The sequence below is a fragment of the Pocillopora damicornis genome, chromosome 2 (genome assembly GCF_964200805.1).
Source record: "Pocillopora damicornis chromosome 2, jaPocDami1.2, whole genome shotgun sequence".
In the NCBI taxonomy this organism is placed as follows: domain Eukaryota; kingdom Metazoa; phylum Cnidaria; class Anthozoa; order Scleractinia; family Pocilloporidae; genus Pocillopora; species Pocillopora damicornis.
The window spans coordinates 28,672,423-28,689,142 of record NC_142671.1 but is presented as its reverse complement, the minus strand read 5'-3'; the positions used below and the strand labels follow the sequence as shown (position 1 = coordinate 28,689,142).

Genomic DNA, 16,720 nt, shown 5'->3' with positions numbered 1-16,720 from the left:
CATTTAGGGCAATGTGGACGATTGCAGACCTATGTTTCTTTTCGCGCCATCCGTACTTCTCTTACCCCAGTTTTCTCGCGACTTTCTTCCGCGAAGCAAGTATCCATCAGAGAGAATGTTTTAGTGATTTTGGTCTCTTTGCTTTCTTCTTTGCCGATAATGTGCTTGTTTCTTTAAAGATGAGCTATTCATACGACGATTCTCGTGCCCTAAACTTGTGGCAGAGAGTACATTTCAATACAGATTCGTCAAATGATGCTTCTTCCAGAGCGGACGCCTGGCGGAGATTGCTGGTTCAACTTCAAACTTTTCGGAGGAGGTTGGCTACCACTTTTAATTACACCAAACTTAAATCTCTTTAAAGTGAAAAAGTGAACCGTACTCCTAGCTTCTTTCCCTTAATGATCAGTTCATTTGATTGTAGTCCTGATAATTGTGTGACCAAGTCTGACGGAAAACTAAGCAATATTTGAACTTCTGAACAGACAGGGTCTAAGATTTGAGCTAAAATATTCTGCAGACCCATGATCTTTGGCTTATTTAAAATTAATTTAATTCCTTTATACAGGTGCGTTTCAAGGCTGAATCTACTAATTTTTCAAACCTTTTAACTACCCTCTCTTTGCTAAGTTTAGATGTAAGTCTCTGATCTTGAATTTTTCTGAACAAAATGGTTGACTGATTTTTGTTTTATTTGTAGTAAAAAAGTATCATACCAACTTTACACAAGGATGTTAGAGAAGTTTGCAGGGAATTACTCTCAAATTGTAGACAACCAAAACCCTGACAAAGGTACCAAAAGATATTGTAATAATTCTTGTCGTTATTGTAAGTGTCTTAATCACCTAATGTGCCTATTAGATCACTCTAAATACACACACAAGTAGGGTAACTATAATGTAAACTCTCAAAAATTCAAACTGAGGGGAGAAAACTGTTTATCTATTTGCAAAGCACTGCAGAGGACACTTTGAACTTATTCTAACAACCAAGTCCAATTGAGTTGTACAGAGGGGAATAAACATCTTGTACCTCTTGATTCCAAATCTGGTGTAGCAAACTACTTGGCCAAAGTCCTCTTGTCATATGAAAGCTTGTGCCTGTGGAGTTGTCTCCATCCTCTTTGGATTAATGGTACTGAGCTTTGAGATATCCAGGGGGAAACCTATCTTTTTGTTATACTAACAAAATTATGTTTATGTAAACAGAATGGCTAGAGATAGTGATAATATATTAGGTATAACTGAACAACTATTGTCAATTTAGTTTATAATAATTAATGATAACCTTAATGGTGGTTGATAAAATGAATTTTACAATAAGACAACCAAATGACAGCTCCAATTCAATGCTTCCGGGTAGAATTAGAATTTGGAGTGAATATTTTATGTTGCTGTAACATGGAGGAGATGTAAAGAAAATCAAAATTGACCCTGGGCTGAGATGGGGAAATTGAACCTAAGTTTGGGAGGAGGCAGTGGGAGAAGTAATGACATAGTGGTTAGTGCTGGGCTCTGGGTTAAGAGATGTAGGTTTGATGCCTGGCTGGGTCATTGTTTTGTGTTCTTTGGGCAAAACACTTTTCTGTCACAGTATCACCCTCAATCCAGGAGTCCAGATGGGTAACTTGTTCTGGAAGCCAGATCAAATGCTGAGGGGTAATCTTGTGATGGATTGGCATCCAATCTAAGGGGGAAGTAGTAATAATACTCCTAAGAATTTGTATTAATGCTTTAACTCCCTCTAGGAGTGACTGGTATCTAAATTCTCTTTGCAATATTACCACTGAATCACACATTCAGGTCATCAACAAAAGAAGCTTTTGATCAGTAAAGAAATTCTCCTTGTCAGCACTTTAGGAAATGTATAAAGAATAGTATGGAGAATATGCATACTGATATTAATATTATCTTATGGAAACTGAGATAAGCAGAATGGGCCACTTGGCTTCCGACACACTTTACCTTTTAGTAGTTTGGTATGAGGCAAGTATTCTGAGCATGGCATCCAGCCCTTCAGCTCCATCATTTACTTTGTAAAATAACTTATTCATTGATGTGCACAAAATTATATCCTTTTCAGAAAGTTGAATCATGAATTTTTGTATGAAATTCAACACCTTTTCTCATTGGACCATAATGCTTCAAGTTCATAAGACAGATGCTTTGCTTAAATGGTCTGATTCAAATTATATTTTGACAGTCAGTTTCCTTTCTTAGGCTTGAACAATTTTGCTGAAGCTGTGTTAACTCTTGCTTCTAGCCATCGTAATGGTAAGTTTTTAACAACACTGTGTTACAAAGACAGTTAAGTAGATTGCAGTGAGATAGCAAATGTGTACACTTGACTGGTGGAAAGTTTCTTTTTAATGTTATATTGTTTTTGAATGTATTTATCAGAAAGTTCTTAAGCAAGTACACATGTTTTGAAGCTGTTGCCAGAACTACTTTGAAGATGAATTTTGGTCTGACATGTCCTGATCATGTCTACTTTTCACTGATTTCACTTTCGCACACAAATTATACTCAGCTGGGTACCCTAGATTTCTAAGGCATATGCATCCTGTTTTAATTGCCATCTGTAATGATATGATAATTATTTTTTGTAGAGAGTCAGGATTGGAGCTCAAGTTTATCTCTGGATTGTTTGAAAAAGCTGCCTATTTACAAATCTCTCATGGTAGGCGTGGTGAATAGCATCAGTTATTATGCAGAAATACTCTTTTTCTCCCTCTGAGCCTTCACCTCCCCCAAGGGTTAGAGTAGAATTTCCACTGAAATGCCTAGTTACCCCTGTGTTCTAAGTACTCACAACCTGTTCTTCTGAGATAGAAAAATTCATGAGAATGACATTAATGTCCTTGCTACCCACAATCATCTTATCTATTACAACAATTTAGACACAGAGAAATCTGTGTGCAGAATTTTTCCTTTTCATATGAATTTTATATTAACAGGTTATGTAAGCAATCTATATCTGGTAGTTTGCAAACAAGGACATTTTGGCTATGACTAGACTGTCTGTGCCAAAAAAATTCATAGATGACAAACCTCACCAGTTGCTTTCCAAAAAGGAAAACCCTCTAGGTGACACAAGCACTGTTTATGGGTGGAGCTGTGGGTGAGGTCCAATAAGGCATTGTAAAATGATTTATGGGATCTTTGCGGCCATGAATACATCCCCATCATAATTTGGATTGTTACTTCACAATTTATACATATGGAATTTTTTATAATGTACAACATAATGAATCAAGATTAATGATTTGCATAAATGTTTTTCATCCCTCAAGCACAGTCACATGCTTACTTTTGTCAAAACCATTACAATTTCCTCAAAGGCAATTGGTGCATTAGCAGCTTCATTTTTCACTAATTAATCTGTACAGTTGTAAGCGGAAAATGTAATCAGACGGTTGGTTGTAACTGGACCCCTGTAATCAGACAGTTGAAGCAGCCAATCATACTCAGTCCACTCAGCAAAATCTACTACACAGAATTGATCACCATAACCATAGCAACAATCACTTATCCTAAGAAAAACTGGGAAATTTCCAAAATGGAGGAATTTTAACTCAAGACATTGTCTCCACAGGAGATAGTTGTTCTAGATGTAATTGTTTTTTGGGAAATTGTAAAGGTTATGATTAACTGGTACACTGACTTTGTGTTGTCCAATAGTCTGTCTGTAATAATACAAGTGACTAACAAATCAGACCCTCGTGATCACTTGAATGATGACAGACCAAATTGAACTCCACTTGGTCCATGGTAATATCATTATTTATTTTCACAAATGATATGAGGACTCATTTGATAACAGGACACTAAAAGAGAACTTTTGGATGAGGAGCCAGTGGAAGCATCTGGTGCTACTTGTACTTATTCATCATCACATGATGATCAACTGCACAAGATTAACTTGAATCGCCCCTCAGCTAGTGCACCAAGTCTCAGTAAGAGCCTGCAGGCAAACAGAGTAAAAACCAGTGCACAAGATTTTTCAAGTGAAGTTTTCTCATCAAAAAATACTGGGATGGAAAGCCAAAGAGTTATGTCAATATGTGAAGACTCTGGTAGGAAGGTGTGTGCGGCAGGTTTTTTTTTTTTTACCCCATTATAATTTTTGTTCCAAGCAATTTCATCTAGGGACGTAGCCTCTTGCAAGGGTTTATGTATATTTGCTTCATGAACTTCCCAAAATATTTTAAAACATTCAATAGACCCTTTATCTCCCATGTGCAACTAAGACAGAAGTTCTTACAATGTCTGATTCAATACACCATCAAGCAGGCAAATGGTGATATTAATTTGGGGATTACTAGTTGATCCAATAACAAATTATCCAATCTAACTTTGTAAGAACTGTATGGCAGACAGGAAGAAGACTTTTAAAATAAGGAGATCTTGGGAAGGATGAAGTTTATTTTTCTTAGTATGGATGAAAATAAAATGTTTTGAATAGGCCCATGGAAAACTACAAGGTTTTTGAAAAAATGGGACTCCTCCATCAAATGTTACTTATAAGTGTAACAGTGGAACATTTGATTGAGACAAATTATCTACAGAGCAGAACTGGAACAGAGCTGAAACATCATATACCAAATTTGTTGTGTTCCGATATGTCTTTCAGGTAGCAGTGCACATAAAAATGTCCTTTATTAGAAATTGGTATAATCAACCAGTGAATTACACAAATCTTATGAGTGATGCACTGCATGTAGAGCCACCTTAATGATCATCTTTGGCAGGAAACTCTTTGGGCAGGTTAACTCACTGAAGTATTTTTTCAGGAAATGAGGACAGAAGATTCAAATAAGTTACCACATGGTTTAACAGGACACTGTGGAATGAAAAGGAAGGCCACAGCTCCATGTATGAATAAGTAGTCATGATACACTGTTAGTAGCTTCTGAGATTTTAAAAACTGATTCATTAATTTCTGTTATTGTTATTTGTGGAGTTAACATTATTCATATATGGACACCTAGGAAAAAAATCCAATAAGTTGCACTGGTTAGAATAATCAGCTATGTTATACCAGATTTGAAGTACAAGCACCTGTTGTCAATTGACACTCCTTTAGATGAGCATGCTCTTACTCTTATATAATTATAACTCCCACAAGTGATTCACAAGTAACTTCTCCCTTCAATATCCATTCACTATCCAGCAAACAAGTAATGAGAATACTCAAATGTATCAGGTTGAAGTTGTTATCTTGATGTAACACCAAATTCTCATAACTTATTTACAAGAAAATGTGTAGCAGCTAGAAGGGAGAATTAACTATCAGATCTTGGGAGTTGATGGGGTTAACTCCCAGAAGTGATTAACATGTAACTTCTCCCCATAATATTGATACATTATCCAGCAAACAAGTAACAAGAATACTTAAACTTATATATCACGTGGCAGTTAACATCAAATTCTCATAAGTAATTAACAAGGAAAGATGTAGCAGCTAGAGGAGAGAATTAACAATCAGATCTTAGGAGTGAAAGGGTTACCTTGATTCCAAACCAAAGTCAAAACATCAACCCATCAGAGTGAAAGTAAAATTTATGCTGCAGGGAGTCAAAGGTAAATCAGTCCAAATTCATGTAAAAAGGGACAGCATTGGGACCATAAAATAACTGTTGCAATTGGATTTGGTTGACATTTCCATGTTACTTTTCAGAACTAATCTTTCTTGTAAGGTGGAGTTTTGAGGCTAAACCAGAGAAGCTTCAGATTTCTTGCAACATTCAGTCAAAACTGCTCTGAAAATCCATGATTTTTCACTATTTAGGGGGTGATGGGATATACCAAGTTCATGGTCCCCAAAATTCCACACAAAGGTTGTATCCAGATGGAGCATCCAGCATGAAAGATTTAGCAACATCATCAACAAATAACAGTCACCCTGCTACACATACCAGTAACTTTAATTTTTATCAAGTATGTGCTGATGACCATCTATAAAGCTAGAAATAGTTACAGAATCAATGTCTTGTTTATCTCTTATCTTTTTCTTCCCATAAGCAGCTTTCCTTTCAGGCTCAGTATTAATTTTGAGATTTTTTATCTGGTCCTTGGCAGTTGTTCAAATGGTGAAAAACTATCCAATGGATAAATCACTGTCTGTGGATGAATTTTAACTGCACTATCCACTGGCTGGAGATTAATCCAGTGGATGCCACCCCTCAAACAATTGGAGCCTGTCTTTTAGCACAGTAAATTATCTAGAAGGCATGTAAATGATCCAGTTTCTCCTTCACCTTTACCAAGCAGTTGTTGAGGATGTTGTAGATTATACATTTATTATTTTAATATAATTTCAAGTTGGGCCAGAACCACACCATTTATGATGAATCAAATCAAACTGATTACTTTTGACTGAGGCTCTTATTTTCCTTCTCAGGGTTCTGATAAAAAATATTCCAGAAATGCCTCAGACAACCAGCACAATTCTGATGATGGTGAGCAAGAAAGCAAAGCATCTTCCTATTTCATCACTGCAAAACAAAAATTGGTAAGTTCAACCATTCACCACAAGTCAGTAGTTTGGACAGAACAAAGCAAAAATTTTGTTTCAATTCTTGTTATAGATGAGTTAACTGGGCACATTTTTTGTACATGATTAATTATTTGGTATACAACCTTTGTTTTATTAGGTTCCTAGCTTAATTCATATATTGTTTACAGGGTATACATGTTTCTTTCAGAACAGTCTTAACCCTTTCATTCCCAAGATCTTGATAGTAATTCTCCTAACTGTCTGTTTCACAGTTCTTATAATGTTACTTTGGAGAACTGAGTAGTGGGTCAATTAAAAATCCCCCAATTGATATTCTTCTTTATTCTCATCACTTGTCAGCATGATGTTGCTTTGATATTGTAAGGAGAAATTCTCTCTCATAACCATGCACAATTTTCTGGCAAAATTTCAATGGCTTATAATGCTGCTCTTTAATACAGAAGTGAGCTCAGTTGTTTCAGGTCAGATTAGCACTAAGTCAGGGTTAAACTTTAATCCAGGTTCCTTTACTCCTTTGCTCAAAAGCCTTTTTCAGATAATTTTTGTTCTGTTCCTTTTAGGGCATCCAATCATGAAACTGTGGTCAAAACAAATTCTACTGAATTTCCTCTTAAAGCTTTCAAATCTGAAATCATATTTCACGTTAACCCTGAGTTATTGTAACCCAGCTTGGAAATACCTGGCTGTGGAGAATATTCTTCCAAAAGTTTGAACTATTTCTCTTATTGCTAAATTGTTTTTTGGTAAACCTGATGGAATGGTTCCATAAAAAGATAAAATCAAATTATCTTGTTTTAGCCTCAACTAACACAGCGCCACAGTTTCTTTAGAAACTTTCCCCCTTTATAGCCTATAAAGGTGGTACAATGGTGGGAGTACTGGACAGCAGTCTAAGTAGATGTGGATCCAGCTGCACTTGGGTAATTTTGTGGTGTTCTTGGTTAAGACACTTACCTCTCATAGTGCTTTTCCATCCATAATTACATCATCCACACAGTGGCAAATGGGAAGTGTGGGAGGGGGGGGGGGAAGGCTGACAAAATATTTTAAGGGATGGGTAATACTGTGATAGAGTAACATCTCAATCAGAAAAAGGAGTGGTACAAGTACTCCTAGTTCCCTTAGAGTGTTTGGCTTCTACATTCTCCTTACAATATCACCCTTTAATCATATATAAAGGTCATGAGAATAAAGGAAATGATCACCAGTTTTAGAAGCTCACAGTTGCCAAAACAATGTTCCTTGTCTGGACCATGTGAAATTTAAAGCAAACAGTGTGGAGGAAATGAATACTATTGTTTGGATGTAAAGGTTTAAGGCTGTTGAAATCATGATAAGCTCTAGTAGCATTGGCCTCATAACTGGTGTGCAAGAACCCCTTTATCAGAGAAACTAAAACATTTTTTAAAATGAAATAACAACTTTGATTATTGGGAAAACTGATATATGTCTGCATCGGTCAAACTATGGCAAGGTCTTAGCCCACTGATATCTGTTTTTATAACAGTGGCTCAGATGAAGAGATTACATTGGAACTAGTTTTAGGGTAAAGAAAAAAAAACGAGTATTGATCTTGTTCCTGTCAGGTGCTGGATTCTAAAAAGAACTCCCATCATGATGGATCTTCGAGACAGGGGAGCATAAGTAACTCAATGTACGGAAGTACAAGAAAAACACTGGGAACTAGGTTTGTTGGCTCTTAAAACTTTTTGTTTAGGAAATAATTGATCAAGTTTTCGTCATTTTTTTTTCTACACGTAATCAATCACTGAACTAATGCAGCTTTGTTACAATGGAAATCTCTTATTTAGAAAAAGGTGTTTGCAGCGAACGCACCGGCAAATTTCAAAACGGTTACACGAACCATACGATTTATTCGTAACCAGTGGTTTCTGAAACATGATTAAATTACACTACAGCCAACTGCCGACAAGAATAATTACGATCACAAAGCCAAGCATTAAACGGCAAAAGACAACACAAAACGTACCTGACGTTTTGGATAGAAGGAGTACACGAGATACAGCAAAGAAACGATCATAGCACGTCAAACTGCATAACATTACTGTTCTTTTCGCGCGGAAATTTCGATACATATATACGGACGCGAAGGGACTGAAGCCTAATTATCAGATAAACCGCTGGCCCTTAAATTTGTTGCAACAGTGTTGAAGACAGCTTTGAATCAGAAGTTATCTTGATATAAGTCTAAATTCTGGTACATGATTTGTGTAAGGATCTTTCATCTTGGGAGTTATAAAGGCTACTGCATCTAAACGACTACTCACTGGTCATAATGCTGATTCTTCTGGAGTATAAATTTGTCAGGTCACCATGAAAAAATGATGAGAATGAAAAAAAAAACAAACAAGCAAAATCACCAAAGAGGATGAATGTTCAGGTCATATAGACCAAGAGCATGGTGACAATGGCCAATGATCAAGTGAAAACTACTTTCCGCAACCTGTACTTTGCAAGAGATTTTATGAAATATGATCACATATGAAGAAGATTGTATCAAAATGTTACACGCATTAAACAGTAGATATTGACATCAGTGTTTTGTTTCAGGCGAGGTCCAAGCAGACAATTCATCCCTCCAGTTTTGAATCGAGATGATGATGATGAATTGCAGAGGTTAGTAAGTTATCACAAGTAGTAATTGACGAAAGGTCGAGGCACTCGGCAAGTGAGAAGACAATGTGATAAAGCTTTTATTTACACCTTGCTGTGGTCCTGTTTATACTCCTTCTTTTCTTTTACAGAAGACTTCGAGAAGAGCCTCCTCGAGAAGGACTCGAGAGGAAACAAAACTAACTAGTTTCCCGAGGGACCATACATTAACTGCTTTGTTATATATTTAAACTCTCCCTTAAACAATCATATGGCAAAAATATGCTGTTGTATTCGGCGAGCGGGTAACAACTGCGCAATTGTATCCCGGTCAGGATACATTTGAATTTGATCTTGGGCACGTGACCGAGAATCAACCAATCACAGTGCTTGTTCTGTTGAATGAAAGTCTAGGTAGATAACAAATTGAGTTAATGCCTTCTTACACTTCTTACATTTTTTAATTAAAGTGAAATACTCTTCTTAATTTTTCCAGTGGTACTGCTATGGCTGGTTATTCGAATCACAGTGGCAAGAATCAAAGTGGTAAAGTTACCGGCGCTGATCCAGAAGTTGATGAAAGACTGAAAAATATTGAGCCAAAAATGATAGAACTTATCACTAACGAGGTAAGATCACAAGAGGAGTTATGGTCTGTTGTACACATATTGGAATCGCCGGATCGAAGTGCCCTTGCACATACAGAAAGTTGTGTTTTCTGCACGTGTTTGTTGTTTCCCACAGTTTTATTTAAAGTATGCTTTACAATGCTGATTACCAAAGAGTCTGATGGCTTCACCGCCTAACTTGCGATCAGGTAGAACGTCAGCTTTTATAGGGAATTTTTTATAGCCTACAATAAGATGAGAAGACAGAAAAAAAAAACATATCGATCAGGTTGGTTTTCATGAATCAATTTGATTTGTTGTTTTTCATGTTTTGTTTTCAGATCATGGATCACGGCCCACCATTGTCTTGGGATGATATTGCAGGACTTGAATTTGCTAAGAATGTTATCAAGGAGATTGTTGTATGGCCCATGCTGAGACCGTGAGTGAATCAAAATGTTTTCGCGCCCCACGTTCTTATGCAGCTAAGCAGAATGATATTGTCATTGTTGTCTGCAAATCATCAAGGCCTGGTGGTCTCACAGCAGTGTAACTGAATGGTGTTATAGCTCTATGCCAACGGTCTTACTTGTTTTCCGTTGCGTGTTTAACGTTGTTGTGTACAAAGTATTTGGTAGTAAAACAGCGCTGTTCTAGTGTGATGTGAATTAAATTCTGAGATTGAATTGCAGCCTCTAACAACGGTTTGTTGGAAGAAAACGATTCTTTTGATGTAGCAGTGAGAGATCTTAATAGGACCTGACTTGAGCTTGCAACGGAAAACGTTTTCAAACGCTACCCAGTAATTCTTTCTTTTCTCATTTTGAATATTGCTCACCACGAGCTACTTCATTTTAGTTATAGTGTTAATATTTCTAGGCTTTTCAATTTTCCCATTCAAGTAAACAAATGACGAGGGCCATATTTTGGAAACAATTGTGAAAGCGACTTCAAAAGATCAAACGGAGATCGAGAAGTGGTTTTCAGTGTGAACTGTTTCCAAGGTCAAAACAATTAAGAGACGTGTATTTTCATTTTTCGGTTTAGTGACATTTTCAAGGGCCTACGTGGTCCACCGAAGGGAATCTTACTCTTTGGACCTCCAGGAACTGGTAAAACGTTAATCGGTAGGAATGATTTGTTTGTCTTTTCTGCGGCATGTCTGCCACTTTTTTTGTCACTAAATTTTGCTGTTATCAACTATCTTTCACTTAAAAAGATAGTTTGAATCATGTTTGTATAATCATGTTTGTGTCCATCACAGCTCTCACTCTCCATCTTCTCTATCTCGTATCCCTCCTGTTCCCTTGTTCCACACATTTATCTCCGCTGTCTGCCCCTCAGCCGTATGTGCAGTTATGTGATGCTGTTTTCATTTGCTGTGAATGGAGAGATTTTTTTTTGTATTTTTCTGTTGGATGAAAGCATGGATGGGAAGAAAAGTAAACAAAGCCAGAGGTGGATTTGACGTTCGCATTTGACATAAACATCGATACACCTAAATCCGTAAAATAGAGAGACCCACGGTATTTTGAAAAATACTGATTTATTAATGTGCAGATTATTTGATTTCTGAGCCGTATGAAAATACTTACATTTTAATTGTCTTACACCCAGAAAAGTATTTTTAATTCTTTTTTGTCTTACTGATTTCATATCCTAATGTAAGCAATGACTTGAAACTTCGTTGGTGTCTTAAGACTGAAATTTTCCCGTAATGGTCGAAAGAGTATAAGTTTAATGATGGTGGGTAACGCTTTAGTTAGTAACTAGAGGTATATATTTATTTCAGGTAAATGTATAGCAAGTCAATCAAAGGCTACTTTCTTTAGTATCAGCGCTTCGTCCCTCACGTCAAAGTGGGTAAGTTGGTATATGAACAGGAGACGAACCTGGCTACAACAAATCCGTTGTTTTTCATTGACACCAAAGAGGTCATAAAAGGGCTTTGGGAAGGAGCTGCGGTTTGATTCTCTTGAAAAAAGGTTGTCCACGATGTTTAAATTTATCCTTGTCGATCTGATGAATTCTTCACAATCCCAACCTATCATTACTCTTTTTCGATTTATAATTGCACTAATATTTTATAGTCTTGGTTTAGGTAATTTTACATCACGAACTGACAAACTAAGAAGAGACCCAAAAGTTAGGATGTGTTGTACTATGTTCTTGCTTGACGGTGTCAGATCGTGTGTATACCGTTGTTATTGTTGTTGGTTGTTTGTTTTGTAGGTTGGTGAGGGTGAAAAAATGGTTCGTGCATTGTTTGCTGTTGCCAGATGTCATCTGCCTGCTGTGATTTTCATCGACGAAATAGATTCGCTGTTGTCGCAAAGAACAGATGGAGAGCACGATGCCTCCAGGAGAATCAAAACTGAATTTCTAGTGCAACTGGTAAGTAATGTAGCGCTGGAAATATTAAATGACTCGACTCTGATCATGAATTCCGCTAAGGTTGTCAAAAAGTCAGTCACTAGTAACGACAAACGGACTGTACTCAATGGGACGATCAGACCAAAAGATGAAACCGAGCAGATTGTTTCTGGTTGTTTGGCTTTTTGCTTTCTTGCTGCCTTTCCCACCCAGAATATAAAATGTGCACTTGCGAACTGTCGGGTTACCTGGGCAAAACGTCAGACGCTGGGATAACCTACGGTGGACACTTTTTTCAACTTAACTAAAAGATGATTTCTCACCTTCTGACTTCAATTCCGCCACGAGAAACCAGAATCACCTGATACATTTTGAGCTATACTCACATGAAAAGAATGATAGTTTTGAGAGGCTGCAGTATTGCTTTGATAACATTTATTATCCAAAATAAAGTGTGTTACTATACAATATAGAAGATATGCGGGAAAATAGCTGAGCCAAACCACAACAACTCGTGCTTCTCCTAATATTCCGCTAAATTGCTGTTTGTAGTCTTGAACGGAAGGTGAACCTTTTACTTAGCTGTGATGTTGTCGTAGGTTTAGAGTGTAATAAAATAGTGGCTTATAGTTTTGATTTTCTGTTAGGATGGGGCTACAACCACTTCAGATGAGAGAATTTTGGTGGTTGGCGCCACGAACAGGTCAGCTAATGTTAAAAAGCTTTTGTAGTAGTAGGTGTTCCTAGGCACAAAGAGTAAGGTAGAACCTTTATGGTACTCTTTACTGGCACGGAAGGCTAACCTATCACGCATGGGTAACTTGCAATGTTCTGGCATCCATTCTCCAATGAGATTTAATACCCCTGATTGCTTCCGGGATAAGAGAATTTGAAAAAGATGCGTCGTTTTTGTTGCTACAGTATGTCAGGAGAAACCCGAGTTAAATACACTGTATACTACTGATTTATATTTTTATCAAACTGTTTTAAGTTCAAGAGAAGGGGAGAGCTAGGAAACAATTTCATATTTATATTGCTTTACCAAGGCCTCAAGAGATTGACGAAGCAGCGAGACGTCGTTTAGTAAAAAGACTTTACATTCCTCTTCCCGATGCTGGTGCACGTGAACAAATCATGTACAGTCTTCTGTCGCAACAGAAATGCAGTCTGTCTCAAGAAGACGTCAACACAATAGTTCAGCATACACATGGTATGTAATACAAGGGTATTTTGTCTCATAAAATGCTGTGTAAACTCGTGTCTTGGGAAAACTTGCGAAGTCCAATCTGAGTTTCTTTCCGGGACGTCTAAAATCAGAGAATTTTAGTGTTTTGGAGGAAATACTTTAAACTCGATTCATAGTGGATGTTTTGAGATAAAAGAAGTAAGAGATACCTGGAACAAAAGAAACACGTCATAATATATCAAAATAACGATTCTAGTTTGGTCTGTGTTGAGGTAAACTGGACTTCAAGTTACCCGGACATAAAGGACCTTTTGCAGTCAGGACGACAACGCCAAGGAAAACGTCGATTTAAAAATAAATTTCTCGTTACAATCTTGCGATTTACTGAATTAGTCCACCATCTCTTACGACGCCACAAGTTAATCTTAGTACAAAGTATGAGAGCCGCGTGGAGTGGAAAACTTAAACAATTTGCCGCCGGGTTCCCCTTTTGATACCACGCAAATTTTATAATTTCACGTTGTTATTTTGCAGAGGAAAGCTAAGAAATGTACACAGATTTAAAGCGCACGTGCTGAGTTATTGTTCTGCTCATTAGATCTGTTGTTTTGCCATGTCCTCGTTGCTTTCGCCAAAGGTTCCTATTGTAGATGAGAGACAACCTAAATGCTCGAAAGTGTACGAAATCAGCTGTCTTCTCGTCCGCACCTCTGTAGATAGTCATTTTACATCCAGGAAGGAATCCATGTCTCTACTGATCTCTAGTTCTTATGATGCGCTTTTTTTTTTTTAGGATATTCAGGCTCAGATATGGCGAATCTTTGTCGAGAAGCTGCTCTTGGGCCAATCAGAAGTATCACTGATATTCAGTGTATTGACGCTGATCAGGTATGAATTAAACCTTCGTCAGTTTTGACATGAATGGTGCCCTGTCCAATCTTACACCACCCCTCTAGTTCTTGCATCGCATTTTACAGAGCATACAGTCATTTCATTTATACGAAGTCATCACTAGCTTATGCACACGCGCAGTATAGGCTACACAGCGATAGGCAACGAACGATTTTAAACATGTGTTACGAGCTTGGAATGAAGAACAATCTGAGTCCTCCAAGAGGATTCAAATCCTAACCATATTTGAACTATATTTCAAATTTGTTGGTTAAATTGTCCACCTTAGGGGCGATAGAGAACTTGATCATTTGACAAGCCTCCCGCATATTGCTATAATCAGCTATCGATGAATGTCTGAAATGAAGTTTTACCCCGTTCATGAACAAAAGACAAAGTCAATGGTTAAATCTGAATGGAATCATTTGCGCTGGGCCGTTTTTGTCTTCCTTAACAGTAAGCGAACTACAGCTCTCTGTACAGATGTTGAATCTATTTGTAAAACGGAGGACTCGATGATCTTTAAGATTGCCAACAAACCTACATACCCTGCTTTCTTAACCCTTAAACTTCCAGATCAAATTTGTAATTCTCCTTACTGTCGACCATACAATTCTTATAATGTTAGTTCAGAGAATTTAGTATTGGATCAACTAATTATCCCCAAATTGATATTTTTCTTTATTCTCACCAATTATCTGGACGATATTGTATTGATATTGTAAGGAGAAATTCTGTCTTGGTCACTCATGGAAGGTAAAGGGTTAAGGTTATTCTTACTTCCGTTGAATTACATCAAGTAAACGTAATCTATTGATTCCAGGTTCGACCGATTCTGTTCAAAGATTTTGACGAGGCTTTGCATCAAGTACGCGCGAGTGTTTCCGAGAAAGATCTCGACCTATACATTCAGTGGAATAAACTGTATGGCAGTGGAACGAAATAAAACACTTGGGAGTTGTTCTTGTTCCACACAGGTTCACGCTAGAATGAAGTGAAATTAAACTGACAGATTCAAAATTATTTTGACACTTTTTTGTGGAAATTTTGCTTGTTACTACCAGTAAGGGTTGTTAAACTGTTTTACGTTAAGCTTGTAAGATTTAGTTGTTATAGCGTATGTCCTTACAGTTGAGGTAGTGACATTCCTATCGCAGTACATTACTTTTTGTGGACAAGAAAATCGACTCAGCCTTGACCATTATAATGATTTTTTACTAAAGAGAGGCATTAAAAAAACTTATTGGTTATCTGAGTGCTGTCTTTTGTGACAAAGGAATGGCTTTTGTTTAAGTGGAGTATTGTTAACGCATTGTAGACAAACAGGAACTGCGATGCCATTTTTACGATCAACAGAAATTTTACAGATTCTCAAAATTGTACGAGGCATTGTGAATCGGACCTAGAGCAGGCTCGAAGTTTTTTTCATCTTTAAGGTAGCTTAGAACTCTTCATATGACAAAATAACACTATATAATAATTATATTGCATATCTCTCTATATCGACATACAGAGCATAGTGTTAGGTCCATATTGATACTGTCTTACAAACTGCTATAAGCCTGTGGAATGACAAGAGCAACAGTGATACTCACACCGCAATAAAAGGGTACCTCTTTTCTATACCCGTTATTTCTGTTTCTTTTCTATATATTTTTGGTAAGACTTCCATAATCTTTTTTTTAATTGCGTTTAACTTTGACGAAACCTTCCGCCAAGGTTGTTGAAGCGTCAGTCATTGACTACTCTTACCCGAAAGACCAGACCTCATGAACAACTTCAGATAATTTACCGGTTTTTTTAAGTTTGACTTTGCGATACAAATGCTATCATGCAATATAAATTTCGTCAGCAAATCGTCTAGGAGACAGGGACAGTTATCAGATGATATCCGTTGCTTCCACTCCCCTTCCACCTCTGATGTATAAATATGAGATCACCATGAGAAGTTGTACCTTAAAGGACGATATTTTGTCTCATGCAGTACGCCAAGTTGTGGTAACGGTCCCAAAAAAAGTAACGCTGAAATTATTGTAACTTGGTATTATTTCTGTGTGAGGTGTACTTCCTTTCATTTATTTCGAAACGTGTGGACATACCGTGAACTTCAGCTTACAAGCCTTGTGCTTATACAACTTCGTAAGGAGCACTAGGAGGTCTTATATTCGAGGGTTGTCATAAACGGAAATAGAAAAAATGCTTTGAAACGAGTCCTAGAAGTGCTGATCAAAATAGTTCTCGCATTTACTGGCTTTTGGTTATGTTTCAAAATATCATAATAACTCGAATCCATTTAAATACATTGGAACAGAATTAAAACTAGCACGACAAAACTGGACCATAACAAAACGGAGGACCAGACTTTTCCCAGGAAGTTCATCTTTGATAATGAAAAAGAGGTACAGCAACTCATTGTTCCACAATATTTTCTCAAATTTCCTGTTTGAAGTAGTAAAGAGTTCCTATCTCTCAAAAAAGAAAAGCTATGAGGGGGCTTATACCCGGTGGGGGAGCTTATGACTGGATGTAT

The 16,720-nt window shown here is 37.2% G+C and overlaps 1 protein-coding gene across 2 annotated transcripts; it reads left to right on the top strand.

Annotated features, from left to right (window-relative positions):
• The first annotated feature begins 68 nt into the window (after window positions 1-68).
• On the top strand, window positions 69-15,813 carry LOC113664846 (fidgetin-like protein 1). 2 transcript variants are annotated; one of them, XM_089198184.1, is made up of 19 exons: window positions 69-319; window positions 701-792; window positions 2,220-2,273; window positions 2,609-2,679; window positions 3,823-4,083; window positions 4,793-4,874; window positions 5,791-5,939; window positions 6,403-6,513; window positions 8,106-8,206; window positions 9,091-9,156; window positions 9,629-9,761; window positions 10,082-10,182; window positions 10,788-10,867; window positions 11,533-11,603; window positions 11,973-12,134; window positions 12,761-12,816; window positions 13,160-13,323; window positions 14,093-14,187; window positions 15,014-15,813. In XM_089198184.1, exons 1-19 carry the CDS (start codon window positions 180-182, stop codon window positions 15,134-15,136), a joined length of 2,112 nt encoding a protein of 703 aa, XP_089054310.1. In that variant the 5' UTR covers window positions 69-179; the 3' UTR covers window positions 15,137-15,813. The 2 variants fall into 2 exon arrangements, with proteins under 2 accessions (XP_089054310.1, XP_089054311.1); XM_089198185.1 differs by lacking the exon at window positions 69-319 and having other exon boundaries at window positions 727-792; window positions 2,203-2,273.
• Window positions 15,814-16,720: the final 907 nt, after the last annotated feature.

Excerpts from the sequence above, each read along its gene's own strand:
- LOC113664846 (XM_089198184.1), top strand. The coding sequence starts at position 180 with ATGAGCTATTCATACGACGATTCTCGTGCCCTAAACTTGTGGCAGAGA. Across the intron at positions 4,084-4,792 it reads GTGAAGACTCTGGTAGGAAG|GAAATGAGGACAGAAGATTC; the intron begins GTGTGTGCGGCA and ends GTATTTTTTCAG. Across the intron at positions 4,875-5,790 it reads AAGGAAGGCCACAGCTCCAT|GGGGTGATGGGATATACCAA; the intron begins GTATGAATAAGT and ends TTCACTATTTAG.